The 19,072-nt window shown below is 48.4% G+C and overlaps 1 protein-coding gene across 1 annotated transcript in view; it reads left to right on the top strand.

Annotated features, from left to right (window-relative positions):
* The window catches only part of LOC111145772 (myosin-16), a 64,055-nt gene that overhangs the window by 41,437 nt on the left and 3,546 nt on the right, over positions 1 to 19,072 (top strand). Inside the window, exons 31-43 of the mRNA XM_022500962.1 lie at positions 779 to 896; positions 2,050 to 2,177; positions 2,512 to 2,708; positions 3,954 to 4,086; positions 5,100 to 5,316; positions 7,484 to 7,620; positions 7,714 to 7,817; positions 13,368 to 13,560; positions 14,542 to 14,745; positions 15,716 to 15,841; positions 16,855 to 17,025; positions 17,586 to 17,786; positions 18,797 to 19,028. Coding sequence (XP_022356670.1) covers positions 779 to 896; positions 2,050 to 2,177; positions 2,512 to 2,708; positions 3,954 to 4,086; positions 5,100 to 5,316; positions 7,484 to 7,620; positions 7,714 to 7,817; positions 13,368 to 13,560; positions 14,542 to 14,745; positions 15,716 to 15,841; positions 16,855 to 17,025; positions 17,586 to 17,786; positions 18,797 to 18,997 — 2,130 coding nt within the window. The 3' untranslated portion in view covers positions 18,998 to 19,028. The remainder of the gene's footprint in view (positions 1 to 778; positions 897 to 2,049; positions 2,178 to 2,511; positions 2,709 to 3,953; positions 4,087 to 5,099; positions 5,317 to 7,483; positions 7,621 to 7,713; positions 7,818 to 13,367; positions 13,561 to 14,541; positions 14,746 to 15,715; positions 15,842 to 16,854; positions 17,026 to 17,585; positions 17,787 to 18,796; positions 19,029 to 19,072) is intronic.

Raw genomic sequence — 19,072 nt, 5'->3', positions numbered from 1 at the left:
CACTGCCCAGCCGCTTTGCAAATATTTTGCCAGGTTCATAACCTAACTGTGCCTCGGTTTCCTCATGATTAAAATGGAGACATTAAGAATCCCTACTCTATAGTGCTGTTGGGAGGGCTACAACCATCCCTGGCATATAAGAAAAGCTCAATAAATATGAGCTATTAAGATGACCATTACATTAGGACGACTACATCCTCAAGGAGCTGGGAGACTAGTAGGATAAATGTATACATCCCTGCAATGAAAAAGGGATATGTGGCAAGAAGGAAAAGCAAGTAAGCCATTCAACATGCATTTACCAGGCATCGGCCATGTGAGAAGCATTCTAGTAACATGAGGGAAAGGGGGGGCTTCAAAGGTGAGCAGGGAGGATGCCTTGGGGTCCCCAGTTGCAGCCAAGTACTACTCCACACTTCAGGCACTCACGAGGTATCTTCACAGATCCTACTTTATCTGCAGACCCCTGCACTATGCTAGTATTTTTTTCTTAAACTGACCCATTGCATTTTCTGACTGGGTGAGGTCTGCAGGGGTCCGGAGTAACCATAAAATGGAGATGAGCCAGAGAGTGAGGGTCTGTGTGCCAACCCAAAGGTCAAGGTTTATGTTGGTGGACATGGTGAGCTGGGGCGGGGTGGTGGGGAGATCATTCTGAGACAGGGACATTCTAGAAGGACTAGGCAGGCTGTATGGGAGGCTGCACTAGGGGAACCCAGGTGGGAAGCAGGGAGGGCCTGTTCCCCGTTTCCCCACTGGGCTCATTCGTCCCGAGCAGATGAATGCCGAGGCCCACATCCGAAAGCTGGAAGACAGCTTAGCTGAAGCCAATGCCAAGGTGGCTGAGCTGGAGCGAAACCAGGCAGAAATCAACGCCATCAGGACCCGCCTGCAAGGTGAGCTGGCCGCAGCCTACAGCTTCCTGAGGCCCCGTGCATGGAACAGAATGAGGATCCCTCAAGGAAACTGAAGGAGCAGCTGGGTCCTCTTCCCAGGGCTTTCTCAGCCTTGGAAAATTCGCATCCCCTGTGATGTGACGGGAGATTTGATTATACCCACTGAATGTTTCAAGTATCATCTTTACAGCGGCAAACGGGGAACACTATTCAAAGCATTTCCCTCCCAGTTCTGTCAACCACCCTGGGAGATCAGCAGGAGGGGCAGCAGACACAACTCAATTTTTAAACATTTTAAAACATGACCCGCATACTAACAGACAGTGACCATGTGTCACTAATGAAGGAGCCGGGAAACGGCAAGCCTGCCTTCAAAGGGCATTTGAGGGGCAGAGATTTACACGGTTGGTTGGGGAAGGGATGCCTGTAGATAACTTCGCTAAGGTAGACCCAAAGCCAGTTAACGTCTTACAACACAATAATCCCGCAACCTCTGGGTTTGGTTTTTTTTTTTTCTTTTCTTTTTCTTTCTTGCTCTTTTTTCTTTTTTTTTCTTAAACCAGAAGAGCTCCTATGCATCTCTAGGGCAAAAATGATTTGCAACTTATCACAATTCACTTAACATCTAACTTTGCAGAGGCCAGACTCTGATCTGTGGTAACAGCAAGACGAACGACCACGCTATTCCCTGAGAGAAGGAAACACTCCCTAGACAGGCCAGTCAGACAATGTTCCAGTATGACATCAGAGAACCGGCTGGCCTCCTTTGGCCTTATTTCCCACATTCTGAATGCTTCCGAAAATCAATATCCCCATTTGACAGATAAGAAAAGGGAAGCTCAGTGAGAGGAGGTAACTTTCCACAAATCTAAAGAAACCCTTGCTCGTCCTCTCTGGCTCATGCACACCTTCCTGGCCTCCAGCCCCAACAATCAGTTCATAGACAACAAGAGTGTAGGTTCGGAGACCGTGACAATTAATTTCTCAAAGTAAACACTCTCTGCCCCACTCTTTCCTTTGAACGGCTTTGCTGTATCTCATGCCAGGGGCTGGGACTTCACGATCAGAAGCCCCGTACCCCATGCAGGACGCTGGAAGTTGGCAGTGCTTGGACAATTTCATCCAATATTTCTCCCATTCCCTTCTCACCCAGCTGAAAATGGGGAGCTCAGCCGGGAATATGAGGAATCCCAGAGCCGACTCAACCAGATTCTGCGGATAAAGACATCCCTGACGTCGCAGGTGAACGATTACAAGAGGCAACTGGATGAGGAATCCAAGGTTGGTTTGGGGATGGGTTGGGGTGATGGAGCTGTCCCTCTGAAGAGAGTTACAAGTTATAAAGTTGTAGAAGGAATATGAAAAATATGATTCAACAATGAGTTAAAAAGTTAACTACAAGACTGTGGTGTGCCATGTGTGCAACTAAATGAAATCTGACAAAATTCCATATCCTTGTGGCCAGTAATTGGAACAAAACAAGGAAAATAAGCACTAATGGTTTGGATTATAGAACCTGCTGCAATGTTGGTCCAACATTGTGTGAATCTAAGGGATGGCCCTGGGGGCCATAGGGACCATCAGGGCCTCTGACAGGCTCGGCTGGTCCCCACAGTCTCGAAGCGCGGCCATGGTGAGTCTCGCCAACACCAAGCATGACCTAGACCTGGTGAAGGAGCAGCTGGAGGAGGAGCAGGGAGGCAAATCAGAGCTGCAGCGCCTCGTGTCCAAGCTCAACACTGAGGTGACCACCTGGAGGACCAAGTATGAGACCGATGCCATCCAGAGGACCGAAGAGCTGGAGGAGACCAAGTGAGGGTCACCCTACACTGCAGAACACGGAAGGCTGGGGTGGGGGTGGTGCTGGGGGTCTGACCACATCAGCCACTGCAGAGGCCAGGACCACAGCCAGGAGAAGGCAGTTCACAGGCTCCTCTTAATAAGGGGGATGCGTGTCTGGACAGCAAAGGCCACTCTGTGCCCTCAGTAGAATACCCAGCCTTTGGGTTTCCTCTTCAAGGCTCTCTACGGCCTCTGCCCTAAAATGCTCAGGCTCCCTGCAGGGAGGTCAGGAGCAGGGTCTCCACCTCTAGGCAGGGCTTCTCTGCCCCTAAGTGCTTGGGAAGCTTCCACAAGTCTGGTGGGTCTGGGGCAGGGCCTCTGGGTGATGCTGGGAGGACACGAACCACACTCAGCGAAAAGGACCCTCACTCCGCCAGTTCTCCCACTCTGTGTGAAATGCCCTCAAATCTTGTGACCTTTCTTTCTCGTTTGCAAACTAGGGAAGTGGACACTCTGCTTGATAGGCCTGAGGAAATAAGAGTGGACACATGAATGTGTGTCTGAGCCACCTTCTTGTATAGGAACAGGCTGACTTGGCTGCCCATGGGAAGCCCTGTGTGTGAGCCATCCTGCAGCAGGCAGGGAGGGGCGCCGACCTGCGTGCTGGTGCCTCCTGCCCACTGGAATTTGAGGCAAATAGATAGCAATAAGCACAGTGGGCTCCAGCTGACATCAATCTCTTATCAAAAGCTCTTTATACATTGATCCTAAATCTATATCCTACAGCTCCCCACTTCCTGCCCTCTAGCTCTTTCCTGTTTTCTGCTGAGAACATCCAGGAGCCGACTGGTCCCATTCCAAAGCTCAGGCTGACTCTCAACCCCTCACCTCTCTCTGCCTGGACCTTCTTCCCCAGACCCCTGCAAGGTCCTTGCCCTCTTCCTCTGCTCATGTGTCCCCTTCCCCACCTTACTTTCTCCATGGTGCTTATGCCTCTGTGTCTATCCCCCATCTAGAGCAGAAGTTCCATGAAGACAGAGGTCTTGGTCTATTTCTCTAATGCCTAGAATGATACCTGACCCAGAGCAGAAAAATAAATAGTTGCTGAATGGATGGACGGATGTACAGACAGACAGACAGTGACTGCTTTCCTCTAAACACTCTCCATTTCATTTGCATCTTCTCTGTGGCGCCAGAGCTCAGCACCGCAAACCCAGCCCCCAAGCCCATGGGCTCCTGTGTTTCCCTGACAGCCTCTCTTGCCCTCGCCCGCAGGAGGAAACTTGCCGCCAGGCTCCAGGAAGCAGAAGAGGCAGCCGAAGCTGCCCAGGCCCGGGCTGCCTCCCTCGAGAAAAATAAACAACGACTCCAGGCAGAAGTCGAGGACCTCACCATCGACCTGGAGAAGGTCAGGGAGTCAAATAATCACTGGATCCAAGGGACCCAAGAGAGTTGGATAAAACTATCACATGCCTGGGCTTAGCAAGAAGAAATGGGGGTCCAACAGGAAGGAGCACAGGGTCTGTATTCAGGCCCCCTGGACACAGGCCCCCATCCCATCTTAACACTCAACAGGCCACTATTCAATTAGGTCTGTGATGAGGACAAAACTTAGTCCCAGGAAGTCATGCAGCCAGTCTTGTCTCTGTTCCCCTTTTCCTCATGCAAACCACATCCCACACACTGTGTGGCTAAGTATTCTTGTTTGCATCCCTGGTTCAGACTGATCTGCAAGTCTCTGGGCCAGATTAAATACGATTTCCACTGGCACACAGCAGCCTGGTCCTGGTCCTGGTCTAGATAGGGCATATAGGCAGAGGATCATATCCATGTGAGAATAGTCCCAAAACCTGATAACCTTTTGCTCCTTCACCCCCGCAATTAAGAAATTAAGCAGAAATTTACAAATTCCAATATTGCAACACAGCAAATACATACTTGCCGGACAGTTATGAAAAAAGGTGAAAGGCCTATGAAAAGTAAGATCTGAGAAATATCAGCTTTGATTCACAAGAAATAGAACACCAAACTCATGTCTGAGTTGGACAATGACACATAACGCATATTAGTAAAATATAGAGAAATAAGCTATTATTTATTGGGTGAATTGGGTGAATGTTTTAAATCTGGGAAGGCTGCTGTGGCCCAGATCCCTCATTTTACACCTAAGAAAACCTGAGCCCAGGACGATAAGATGGACTGCCCAAGGTCACATGTCTTATAGTAGATGTGCGGGGTGTGGCTCCTTCCAGACTCCCTGCCCCGTGCTTGTGCCGTACATGTGGAATTATCTCCCAGACCTCAAGAAGTCTGTGGCCACCACAGTTAACTGGGGATGGGCAGGGAAGCTGGGGAGGAGCACCGAGGAGGGGAAGGGGCTGGAAAGTCAGACCCGCGGAGACCAGCCCCACCTCTCCCTAGGCCAATGCCGCAGCCGCTGCCTTGGACAAGAAGCAACGGGTCTTCGACAAGATGCTGGCCGAGTGGCAGCAGAAGTGCGAGGAGCTGCAGGTGGAAGTGGACAGTTCACAGAAGGAGTGCCGCATGTACATGACAGAGAGCTTCAAGATCAAGACTGCCTATGAGGAGTCCCTGGAGCACCTGGAGTCCGTGAAGAAGGAGAACAAGACTCTGCAGGGTGAGTCTGCAGACAGGGACAAAGACTCGGGCGGGGCCTCCTTCCTCCTGAGCGTGTCATGGGTTTGAGCACCCGGCACTTGGTAGGAACCCGATAAATGCATACTACCAACACCGTGTAGAAGCACCCGGGCACTCAGCAACAGCATTTCAAGCAGGCGAGGCACTTAACCTTTCCGTGCCTCAGTTTCCTCACCTGCAAGTTGGGGAGATGATGTCTTCCTTGTAAGATGGGTGTGAAGATATGTGAAATCTTCACTCAGGAGAGTGGCTGGAACAAACAGGGGCTCAGCAGAGCCCTTTGTGTATGGAGCCCTTACATCTATCATACGTACATAATATACATACACATGTAAGAATTTTTTTTAAGATTTTTATTTATTTATTTTTGAGAGAGAGGGAGTGCGCCCAAGTAGGGGTGGGGGCAAGAGGGAGAAGCAGACTCCCTGCTAAGCAGGGAACCCAATGCGGGCCTCGATCCCAGGACCCCGGAACCATGACCTGAGCCAAAGGCAGACACTTAACTGACTGAGCCACCCAGGTGCCCTATGTGTATGATTTCTTATGTATCGGAGGCTTCAGGCTGGAACTTCATTCTGTTGGATACCCTTGGAAGAATGCTATCTGTTGAGGGTCATTTCGCCATTCAGAGATCTGACTGCTTTATTTGCTTTTATGGCAGGTGAACGTTTCTAATCCCAAAATCAGTTGTGTGAGAGATGTCAGTATTTTTATTTTCAAGAACTGTTTTGGGATCCCTGTTCTGCTGAGCAGCAAATGAAATCTCAGTCAATACAGGGTTTCCTCAATTCAGGTTAGATGCCTGATGGAGAGTAAAAGCAAATGGTCCCTGATTGTCCCCCAAATCTGCCCAAGGTCCTAGAAGTCCCTCCCTGGGGAGCTGTCAGCTTACAGGGGAGAATCGTGAGAGCCCAGCATTTGAGATATGAAGGCTCTGCATTTGTAACCTCAAAAGTCTAAGTACTAGAGGACTTGAACGTAAATACATGAGTTAAGACTGGGGAAGAACAACCAGAACACCCAGACCAAGATTGCCTGGACCAGGAGATGGCAGAAAATAGGACGGAGGTGATGATGAGGCACTGCTGAGGGGCACTGCTGAGGGGCCCTGCCGATGGCCCAGGGCCCTGCCTCCACTTCTACTCCGTTCCCCACCCACACCCTCGCACCAGCTCCTGGTGCAGACGATAAAACTCCCTGGTAACCTAGGGGTTTAGAGGAATATGCACCTCATCTGGCAGGTGAAGCACAGGTGAGAACAAAAACTTATAAAGTAGCCTCAGCCTGTGGGAGCCACAGAGGAGAGTGGCCAAGCAGCCTGCCTGGGCTGAGAGGGGGTGAAGCAGCATCACAGCGTTGCTGGTTGTCCCAGAGCAGTCCAGTGGGGAATGTTCCGGAAACCACCTATGTTCAGGTGACAGGTGATGGGAAGCCATGTGGGCTACAGGGTGTCTATGATGCCCGCATTGGTGGACACCAACAGCTGAGACTTGGATGATGCCCCCTGTGCTCTCTAAACCCCACCTGGAACTTAGAAACCCAGGTGGGGAGACCCTGGATTAAATGAGGTTTCTCTGAACTCAGAGGGGCTTGATGTAGAAATGGAGCTTGGTCACAGATTAATCAGGACACTTACATTTTTCTGGACACCTCTGGTTGTGGGCTGAGATTTGTGACCGCTCCAAGGACTGTAGGTCCCTATGGGTTCCTCTGGGTGGGCAAGAGAGGTCTCCCAAATGAGGAAGGAGATCTGAAAGGCTCTAATCCTCCTGCCTTTTTTTGTGAGGTTAGTTTTCAAACCTGGTGGCGGGGAAGCAGAGGGGAGAAGGGGCTCTCTGAGAAAAGAAGGCTTCACAGTCCCGGGGAGTCCTGGCCACTGGCCCCAAAGCTGCTCTGTGGTTGTTCACTCTTCTCTGGGCTTCAGTCTCTCAACTATAAAATGAGGAGCTTGAACCCACTGTTCTCCAACGTCCAAGCTCTGATACTCCATGAGTCTATGACTTGAGAGTATGTTGTTTCTCTTTAGATACAGTGAGGCTAGGAGTGTCTGCTTCTGCCCTGATGTTGCATTGTCCATGCCACATGCGATGACCCTGGGAAGCTGGTGGTCCTCATGTGTCTTATTAATGAGAATATTCCTTCCTCAGAGGAGATAAAGGAACTGATTGATCAGCTGGGTGAGGGAGGACGGAGTGTGCATGAGCTGCAGAAGCTGAAGAAAAAATTGGAGATTGAGAAGGAAGAACTCCAGGTGGCCTTGGAGGAAGCGGAGTCTTCCCTGGAGGTAACCACACGGTCATCACCTGGGAGGCTGGACCCCTGGCCAGTGACCGCGCACCTACTTAGCCAGAAAGTCTGATGTTTATACTCCCGGCAGGTTGAAGAGAGCAAGGTGATTCGAATTCAGCTGGAACTGGCTCAGGTGAAAGCTGACATCGACCGGAGAATCCATGAGAAAGAAGAGGAATTTGAAGCTACGAGGTATGGGGCTAAGGCAATGGGAGGCTGACTTGAGGTAGCATGATGGAGTAGAGTCCAGAAACCTGGGCCTCTGCCACCCACTAGTCACGTGACCTTGGGCAACTTAGGTGAATACTTTGAAATATAGTACTTAAGTGATCACAAAACCCCATGAGATAATAACCCATAATAACTCAAAAATGGACAAAGGACTTGACTAGACATTCCTCCAAAGAGATATACAAATGGCCAATAAGCACATGGAAAGATGCTCACTATTACTCATCCTTACGGAAACGCTAATCAAAATTACAATGAGATACCACCTCATACACATTAGGAAGGCTACAATCCAAAACACAGAAGATGACAAGCGCTGGCAAGGATGTGGAGAAACTGGAACTCTTGTGCACCTCTGGTGGGAATGTAAAATGGTACAGCTGCTGTGAAAAACAATATAGAGGCTCCTCATGAAATTTAAAGTAAGATTAACATATGATCCAGCAATTCTACCTCTGGGTATCTACCCAAAGAATTGAAAGCAGGGTCTTGGAAAGAGATTTCTACGCCTATGTTCATAGCATTATTCAGAAGGGCTACGGCATGAAAGCAACCCAAATGTCCACTGACAACCAAATGTCCACTGTATCTAAAGAGAAACAAAAAGATGAGTTCTGGGCACCTGGGTGGTTCAGTGGGTTAAGCCGCTGCCTTCGGCTCAGGTCATGATCTCAGGGTCCTGGGATCGAGTCCCGCATCGGGCTCTCTGCTCAGCAGGGAGCCTGCTTCCCTTCCTCTCTCTCTGACTGCCTCTCTGCCTACTTGTGATCTCTGTCTGTCAAATAAATAAATAAAATCTTTAAAAGAAAAAAAAAGATGAGTTCTGTGCATACAATGGAATTTTCTAAAGATTTATTTGAGAGAGAGAGCACATGCACACGCATGAGTGAGGGGAGGGGCAGGAGAGGGAGAGAAACAAGACTCTTTGCTGAGCATGGAGCCCAATGCAGGGTTCAACACAGTTCTCGATCTCAAAACCCCGAGATCATGACCTGACCCTAAATCAAGAGTTGGAAGCCCAACTGACTGAGCCACCCAGGTGGCTCCTACAATGGAATTTTATTCCATCTGCCTGCCTCTCTGCCTACTTGCAATCTCTGTCAAATAAATAAATAAAATCTTTTAATAAAAAAAGAGAAAGTGGAACGGTAGTTGCTGCGGGAAAGAAGGATGGGGAGTTAGTGTTTAACAGGGACCTGATTTCAGGTTTATAAGATGGAACGAGTTCTGGAGATGGATGTTGGCAGTGGTGGCATGGCATTATATATTTAATACCACTGGACAGTGCACCTAAAAATGGTTAACATGGGAAATTTCATGTAATGAGCATTTTCCAACAATAAAAAAATTAGGAAAAAACTGCTGTGAGATAAGTACAACTGTCCCATCTAACAGATGTGAATGATGATGGCTTCCTCATCCCAGCTCTGGGGTGTGGGGAAGATTAAATGAGATGGTAGATATGAAATACATTGTAACCTGTGAAGCCACACAGCTATGTTACTGTTAACATTCATGAACCCTTAGAGAATATCCACCACATCATGGAAAAAAATTGATCTCTTGGGGTGCCAAGGAGTGCTGGATTTGGAAATTCCTTTTCAATCCGGTGTCCTCTGTTGCTGCTTGAGGTTCTAAGAAATTTTTAGACTCAGCACTAGGTTCTGGTTTACAGAAATATGATTTGTTGTGATTTTGAAAAGAACAACACACTTGCAACTGTCCGCATTGGCACCATGCCGGAACTGCCTGTCTCAAATCTCTCCGCACTGTGGCTTCCTGAGTTTACAACATCCCCCACAATCACTCCTGCAGGACGTGGGGAGCCACTGGGGAGAGAGGCCCCGTGATTCTGCAGCCATCAGGCTAAATGTGACCCCCACCCTGAATACCTAGCTATGCCACTATGTGGTGTGTGCATGTGTGCATGCACATGCACGTGTGAGAGAGAGTGAGTTTACAACACATTTGAGATATAATTTACATACAGTGTGCCCATGGCAAGGGAAAAATTGAATGGAGTTTTTTTTTAAAAGATGTTATTTATTTATCTGACAGAGAGAGAGAGATCACAAGTAGGCAGAGAGGCAGTCAGAGAGGTGGGGGAAGCATGCTCCCCGCTGAGCAGAGAGCCCAATGGGGGGCTTGATCCCAGGACCCCGAAATCATGATCTGAGCCAAAGGCAGAAGCTTAACCCACTGGGCCACCCAGGTGTCCCAAATTGAATGGTTTTAAGTTGTGCAATCATCACTACAAGTTTAGATAAACCCGAGATAAACCCATATCCCTTAGCAGTCATGCCCCCATACCTCCCTACCACCCCCACTTCCAGCCTGAAGCAACAACTAATCTAGCCAACGACTTTCTTTGGACTTGCCTATTCTGGACATTCCATATAAGTGGAATCATACAGTATGTGGTTCTTTTTGACTGGCTTTTTTCAACAGAATGTTTCAACTTCATCCATGTTGGGGCATGTGTCAGGAAGTATTTCATTCCTTTTTATTTTTTTTAATTAAAAAAATTTTCTTTTATTTCACAGACAGAGATCACAAGTAGGCAGAGAGGCAGGCAGTGGGGAGGGAAGCAGGCTCCCCGCCGAGCAGAGAGCCCGATGCAGGACTCCATCCCAGGACCCTGAGATTACGACCTGAGCCGAAGGCAGAGGCTTTAACCTTAACACTGAGCTACCCAGGCACCCTCTTTCCTTTTTATTCCTGAATAATATTCCATCATTTGGGCTGGTCACATTTTATTTATTCATCAGCTGATGGACATTTGTGCTGTTTTCACCTTTTGGCTACTATGGATAATGCCACTATGAACATTCATATACAAGTTTTTTTGTGTGGATCTAGGTTTACATTTCTCTTCGAAGTATACTTCTTTCTGGTCTGGTACACTAGCTCTTATGTTTTAACTTTTTGCAGAACTGTCAGGTTATTTTCCAAAGCTGGTGCATCATTTTACATTCCCAGTGTTAAGGACTGCAGTTTCTCCAGATCTTCTTCAACATTTATCATTATCTTATCACAGTCATTCCAGTGGATGTGAGGTAGTATCTGACCATAGTTTGGAATCATGTTTCCGTTATAGCTAACGATGCTGAGCATCTTTCATGTGCTTATCGGTCGCTTCTATATCCTGTTTGGAGAAATGTCTGTTCTAGTCCTTGGCCCATTTTAAAAACCAGGTTGTCTTTTTATTGTTGAGTTATAAGTGTTCTCTATATATTCTGAATACTAGACCCTTCCTTTATCAGCTATATAATTTGTATTTTCTCCCATTCTGTGGGTTGCCTTTTAACTTTCTTAATTTTATTTAAAGATTTATTTTTTCCAGAGAGAGAGAGAGGAGAGAGAGAGAGAGTATGTGTATGTGCATGAGCTGGGGGAGAGGGAGAGGGAGAGAATCTCAAGCAGACTCCCTGCTGAACAGGGAGCCTAGTGTAGGACTCCATCCCAGGATCCTGAGATCATGACCTGAGCCAAAATCAAGACTTGGACACTTAACTGACTGAGCCATCCAGGCGCCCCTCCTTGTCACTTTCTTAACGATACCCTCTGAAGCACAAATGTTTATAATTCTGATGAAGTTCAATGTATCTGTTTTTCCTTTCTTTGGTAGCTTTGTATTTTAGGTATCATATCTAAAAAACCATTGCCTAATCTAGTCACAAAAATTTCTGTCTATGTTTCCCAGATTAGTTAAGAGTTTTATAGTTTCAGCTCTTACATTTAGGTCTTTGATCCATCTTGAGTTAAGTTTCATAGAAGGTGTGAAGTACGGGGTCCAGCTTCATTCTTTTGCATGTGGATATCCAGTCGTCTCAGAATCACTTTCTGAAAAGACTGTTCTCCTCCTATTGAATGGTCTTAGCAACTTGTTGAAAATGAATTGACTAGGGTTTATTTCTGGATTCCCAATTCTACTCCATTGATCTATAGGTCTGTCCTTATGCCAGGACCACAAAGTCTTTTTTTTTTTAAGACTTATTTATTTGAGAGAAAGAGAGAGAGAGCACAAGCAGGAGGGGCCGAGGGAGAGGGAGAGGGAATCTCAAGCAAATTCCACGCCAAGCACAGAGTCCAACAAAGGGCTCAATCTCACAGTCCTGAGACCATGACCTGAGATGAAACCAAGAGTACAATGCCCAACATTGCCACCCAGGCACCCCCACAATGTTGTGATTACTGCAGCCTGGTAGTAAGCTTTGAAATTGGTCCTCTACTTTGTCCTCTACTTTGTTCTTCTTTTCCAAGATTGTTTTGATTATTCTGGGTCCCTTACATTTCTATATAAATTTTAGGATCAGCCTGGCAACTTCTGCGAAGAAGTTAGCTGGGATTCTGGTAGGGATTGCAGTGAATCCCACCTAGACAATATGAAGTCTTCTGATCCACGAACATGAATGTCCTTCCATTTATTTAGATCTTCTTTAATTTTTTTTCAACCTGTTTTATATAGTTTTTCTTGAATTTACTTTTTAAGTCAAAGTGAATCAAAATTTTATTCCCTTCTGAGAATGTTATACCTCCTCCCATGTCTAGAAATTGAATACATCTCAAAGTGCTGCAAATCTAGTAATGTGCAAGCACGTGGAAGGTGTTCATGGTGGAGCAGAGGTGAACACAGTGTGGGGCAGGTGACAGGATCTTTACATGCTACCCATTTGTTTCCCTCAATGAAACAACTATTTTTTGGACATCTGAATTACCTCCTCTGGTCCCCTTCTGTGGAAGGAGATTAATACAGCTTATATGAGGGCTTTGTGAAAATGTTCATTACATTGATTACAGTAAAATTAAATATAGTAAACACAATCAAGCGATGACTGCTATTTTAAAGAGAGACCTAAAACTGACTTGTATGGCCAAGGCTCACATTTTGTAATTTATTTTTTTTTAATTTTTTATTTTTTTTTAATTTTATTTTTTATAAACATATATATATATATATTTTTTTTTTATAAACATATATTTTTATCCCCAGGGGTACAGGTCTGTGAATCGCCAGGTTTACACACTTCACAGCACTCACCATAGCACATACCCTCCCCAATGTCCATAACCCCACCCCCCTAACCCCCCTCCCCCCATCAACCCTCAGTTTGTTTTGTGAGATTAAGAGTCACTTATTGTTTGTCTCCCTCCCAATCCCATCTTGTTTCATTTACTCTTCTAAAAAACAAGCTAGCATTTGGGTTTCAATCCTGACTCCATGACGTGCTAAATCTCTCACATGTTTTTTGTCATCGTGGAGCTTCTGTTTCCTTGAAAGGCTGTTTCTCATGTTAAATGATTTGAGATCCCAAAAGATAGGTGGTAAACATTAACCTTTGTTTCCCAAACCACAATGCTCCCCCACTTACATGTTTAAGGGGACATACAGTCTAATTTCAAATATGGTGGCCATATCCATGTTGAAGCTCTCAGACCTCTTTAGCAAGGGTTAGCACACCCTGACCAGTGGGCCCAGCATGCCAACGCCTTCTCTGTTTGGACTTGCAGGAAGAACCACCAGCGCGCAATTGAGTCATTGCAGGCCAGCCTGGAGGCAGAGGCCAAGGGCCGGGCAGAGGCGCTTCGGCTTAAGAAGAAGATGGAGACGGACCTGAATGAGATGGAAATCCAGCTAGACCATGCCAACAAGAACAACAGCGAACTTGTAAAGACACTGAAGAGACTGCAACAGCAAATCAAGGTAGCAATCTGGGAGGAGGAAGAAGTAATCACAAAGTTAGCCATTCCCAAGCCTGCAGGCTTCCAGGAAGCTGACTGTGCATGTCTACAGCTGGGAGAGAGGCATGAAAGTGACAATGGGGGGAGGCTGACAGTCCAGGGAGCAGGAGACCTGGGGACTGCATACATGAGAGGCCCCAGCCACCAAAGCCCATATCCTGGACCACTGAAAAGAGGGAAGAAAACAGGAAAAGGGAAAGTAGGGTCTGTCCTGGTTATTAAAGTCATTTTTTACTTATTAAAAGTGAATTCAGGCACAGAAAAATGAAGAACATAATACACTATTATCCACCACTCTCTTTAAGTAATAAATATAAATAGAGTTGGAGTCTTCCTTTAACCCTCTCCATCATCAGGCTTGTCTTTCAAGCCTCTGTAGCTAGATCTATGCATTCAACACATGGTTATTAGAGACCTGCCTGGTCTAGGCACCGTATTAGGTCTAGGAATACAAGAATGGACACAACAAACAGACATCCCTGCAGATAGGCAATACATAACAAATAAATAAAACTAGTATTCAAAAAGATGATAGTCACTCTAGAGAAATAGTAGGACCAGGAGAAGGGAGATGTGGATTAGCCAGCAGGGCTGTAATGGTCAAGGCTACGGAAGAAAGGCCGTGAGAAGGCCTTGCTGGAAACACCAGGTGGCTCTATAATCAGAAAAGCCTTGGCCTCATGCTAACCGCCCACTGGACAAATCCTCTGGACGCCTGGGCCCTAGCCAGCTAGGCCTCAACCAGACGGTAAACTCCCCAAGGGCAGGTCTATACCTTGCACTCTCTTTCTCTGTGGCCTCCACCTCCCCAGCCCTGCACCCCACCGCCCTGGCTCCCTGCTGAGCCTGGTCCATAAAGATCCGGGCACCCTAAGGCCTGGCCAGCCCCAGACGGTGCCGGGGCCCAACAGGTGGGCTCAGGCCAGGTCGTCTTGCCCCCCAGGACCTGCAGATGCAGATGGACGAGGATGCTCGGCAGCACGAGGAGCTGCGGGAGCAGTACAACCTGCAGGAGCGGCGCCTGAGCCTGTTGCAGACCGAACTGGAGGAAGTGCGCTCCGGCCTGGAGGGCAGCGAGCGCTCCCGCAAGCTGCTGGAGCAGGAGGTGGTAGAGATCACCGAGCGGCACAACGAGGTCAACATCCAGGTAGGATGCTGGCTTCCTGGGGGGTGCTAGGCAGACCCACACTTGGGGCACTGGGACAAGCCAGGATGGTGCCCAGATCCTGTGGGCTCCCTTCAGAACAGAGGCAGGTAGTGTCCCCACTTGGGAAATCCTCAGAACTCACCTGCGAAGACTTGACTTGTTATGGCAGGAAGCCCCTAACGTAAAATGTACATCTTAACCATTTCCAGCGTGTGCAGGCACACTGCTGCCCAGAGCTTTCCAAGACTCCTAGACTCTCCCTTGGAGATTCTGATCCAGTGGGTCTCTGGTGGGACCTCAGAAAGCTAAACTTTGAAATTCAAACTTCTCAGGAGATTCTGATGACTTAGCCAGTTTCACGGATCACCATTATCTCTAGTGTAGCTGAGGACAGAACTTCAGAACTGGAAGGGATCTAGCATATTCCAAAGTCTGAAATTCACTTTTCAGATGAAAAACCATGACCCATGGTCAACAGTGGGGACCCCATCTCCTGCTGGTGGTGACACCAGTATGGCTGATAGTGCAAACCTTTAGCAGCACAGCTTAACTCTTACTAAGCATCTCATGTGAATTCACCAAAAGAAAAAAATGTGCATGGGACATATAGGAATTATAACCCTATTTTAGAGATAAGACCAAAGCCTAGAGGTAAAGAATTTATCCACGTAGGTGGAAGTACTAGGGCTTGAACCTGGGTTTTCCCAGCTCTGAGTTTAGGATTGCTCTAGAGCTGCCACCTACGCCAGGCCTAATTGACATTATTCTTGGTCTCCTTGTGACATAAGTTCTCCTCTAAAACCCAGAGAAAAATGCAGGGAGAGACCCTACCCCAAGCAGAAAGCCCAGGGCCATTTCCTGTTGGGGGGGCTGGCAAATGTGTCTGGGAGAGGGCTGTTTTTCCTTCCTGGACACGGGAAGGGCTGCGTAGACTTCTGGCTCACAATGATGTCTTCATTTTCCCCTCCAGAACCAAAGCCTCCTGGTGGTGAAGCGCAAGTTGGAGTCAGACGTCCAGCGCATCTCCAATGAGCACGAGGAGCTCATCAGTGAGTTCCGCTCGGCTGATGAGAGGGCCAAGAAAGCCATGACTGACGTAAGTGAGCACACTGCCTGGTGCTGGTGGAAAAGGCCTGGGCCCCCCAGGCCACCCTCGGCAGGGAAGGCCACCCCCACCCCTCAAGGGTCACTACGCATAGGGCCCTGCCAGTAGGACTGTGGTCCTTGCTGTGAGGAGTCTGCAGGCTTTTCTGAAAGCCCAAACACATGAAAGTAAGGAATAATTACAAGTTACACGTGACCATGTGAGAGATCAGCAGTTGAGGCCTAGGGCTTGGGTCAAAGGAGCTATTGAAAGTGGGGTTTTCTGGGCAGGCCTTCTGGCAAGGAGGAGTGTTAGACCAGCCTTGAGGAGAGTGTTAGTGAAAGGAAGATGGGTCTCGTGTCAGGGGGCTCAGGGGCAGATCCAGTAGGATGTGCTGCCAGTGGTTTTGCCCCAGTGTCCCTTTGGGGACTCACACAACTTTGAAAGGCAGAAACCATGTACCCCACTTTAAAGATGCGGGAATACAGACCTCATTGCCTGGTTCCCTGCACTTTTTCGAAATGCCAGGAGCACAGGATATTGCTGGTCTTATTTGGTGCTATGTCCGGAAAGCACACACCCATACCAAGTATGCAGATTTTCTATGAATACTTGTGGAATGAATGAACGCAAGGATGAGAGGGTAAAATGACTTGTTGAAGGCCACACAGGGGCCGGATGCGGACCTTCATCTTCCTCCTCCAGATCTGTGCTCTTCCCACCCTCTGTGCTCTGTGCCTCATGGAAGAGACAGCAAGGAGGGGCTGGAGAGCCCCAGGCTGGTGGAGTCTATGGACTGGGAGGCCTGGTTGTGAGTGCATGAGCCTGCTTCTTCCCCTTTCACTCAGAGGGACCCAGGAGCATGGGGTACCCCCTCTACCAAAACCCAGAAGCACATCAACAAGGGTCTCCTTGTCCACCACTCGGTCTTCCAGAGACCAGCGGACAAGGTCCCTCATCTCTCAGAGGCACTGAGACTGCACAGGAACCCAGTTCCAGCTCCCCACTCTTCTCCTGTCCCACAGGCTGCCCGCATGGCAGAAGAACTCCGGCAAGAGCAGGACCACTGCATGCACCTGGAGAAAATCAAGAAGAACTACGAGATCACCATCAAAGACTTGCAGGCCAAGATGGAGGAGGCTGAGCAGCTGGCTCTGAAAGGAGGGAAGCGCACGATCATGAAACTGGAAGCCAGGGTGAGAGCACCCTTGAGCTGAGCCAGAAGAGAGAAAGGGGAGCTGTGGCTGGGCAGGGGCCTTTTCCCAAAACCACCATGCCCAGAGCTTGATGAGGAATTGGGTTACTCAGATGCTGGGAAGGAAAAAGAAGTTGAGACAAGAGCTGTAATTTATTTATACAAAGGTCTCCTTTCCTCCTCCTCTCCCTGAAGCCTTTCCCCCAGAATGTGCTTCACCCACCCAGTCTATTTCCAACATTGTTCCCTCCTTATTACTTTCTTAAAACAAGCCTTAGTCTTCACCTGTGGGGTGTCAGAGCTAGAGGGGTCAGGAGGTTGGTCACCTTGTCCAGCCTCGGCCTCCCCGACTTCCCAGAGGAGGAAACTTGAGGCTCAGGGAAAGGGACCCATCTGACAACCACAGAAGGTGTGTGAAAGGCAAAAGCCACCTGACCCTCCTGGCCAGGGCTTGCCTGGAGGAAGTGGACATGGCAGCCATGACACCCCCGCCCAAGGCCACTGAGCTCCCAAGTTCAAAAACCTGCATTCCCTCAGCCATGTTCCTCTCTTCTCCCCCAGATCAAGGAACTAGAGACAGAGCTGGACGGTGAGCAGAAACAGCACGTGGAGACGGTCAAGACGCTGCGGAAGAATGAGCGCCGCCTCAAAGAGCTCGTCTTCCAGACCGAGGAGGACCACAAGACCAACCAGCGCATGCAGGAGCTGGTGGAGAAGCTGCAGAACAAACTGAAGGTCTACAAGCGGCAGATCGAAGAAGCGGTAGGTGCCCACTGCGCGTCCTTCATACGCCGTCCCCTCCCAGCCCAGGTCTCAAGGCTTGGTTAGAATTAACCACAGGGAAGGAATCTGCTACTGGCCAAAAAAGATGACCCCTGACAGCTTTATGTCCATGGCACTTCATTCTCGCTATTCTGTTGGAAGCAGACTGACACCACACACTGGAGATAAGAACATGTAGAAAATGAAAAGATACCCTAAGAACTCCAGTGCTAACTGATGTACCCACTCAAGCTGTGCTCTAAAACCGGGAGGTCTTGGCTGCCTTTGTCCTGCTTCTACTGCCCCTTGTGGTCTCTGCCAGGATAACTTCTCTTTCCTGCTATTGTTACATACAAGACCCTTTCCTTATTTGATCCTCCCAATACACGGCGGGAAGACTGATAGCCTTAATCTATTTCACAGGTGAGGAAACAGCCCAGAGTGGGATATTTATGTTATGTTAGTAAATGTTAAAATCTAAGTTAAATGGTTAACAAAGGATGGCTTCGAGTCTCAACCCCACACCACAGGTGCACCTACTAGCAGCAACCACCCCTCCACCCCCAACCCAACATAGATATTTGACCCTGCTTTTGCTCACTGCCAATTCTGGGGCTACCACACTGAATCCATCAGCCACCCACACAACCAATGCCTTTCCCAAAAGGCTCGATAAAGACCAGGCTGACAGTTAATATGGTTCTAACCAAAGCAGCACTCTGACTCTCTTGGGGAGACGACGGGATGGGAGGTGAGTGCTGGAGGCTAGGGAATGCGCTAAATCCGCATCTTTCATAGTGGGGCACCACTTGCTGACATTTAAAGCCACAAATGACAGAAGCAGCAACAGAGTACATTTTACTTAGAAATAAGGATGTCAAGGACAAAAAAGAATCAGCTAATAGTACTGGAAGGCTGGACTCTCAGGCGTCTGTGTAGAACTGATAACAATGCACATTTCAGCAGAAGCAGCCAGGTTTACACCGTTTTCCACCGTGCCTTTGTCCCAGGAGGAGCAGGCCAACCAGACCTTGGCTCGCTACCGGAAGACAGTGCACGAGCTGGATGACGCGGAGGAGCGGGCCGGCATGGCAGAGACCGCCCTGAACAAGCTGCGCACCAGACACCGCGTGGCTGGCAGAGGCATCACGTCTGTGGAGATCATCCAGGTGTCCAAGACAGGCTCCTCCAAAACCCTTTCTGAGGAATGAGGGTCTCCACCTTCCAGCCCACAACCAGTAGGTATGGACTCCACTCGCAATGCCCATGCTCCAAATTTCCCTTCC

Source organism: Enhydra lutris, unplaced genomic scaffold (genome assembly GCF_002288905.1).
Source record: "Enhydra lutris kenyoni isolate GAN:26980312 unplaced genomic scaffold, ASM228890v2 scaffoldscaffold13, whole genome shotgun sequence".
Lineage (NCBI taxonomy): Eukaryota > Metazoa > Chordata > Mammalia > Carnivora > Mustelidae > Enhydra > Enhydra lutris.
This window is presented reverse-complemented; position numbering and strand designations above follow the sequence as displayed.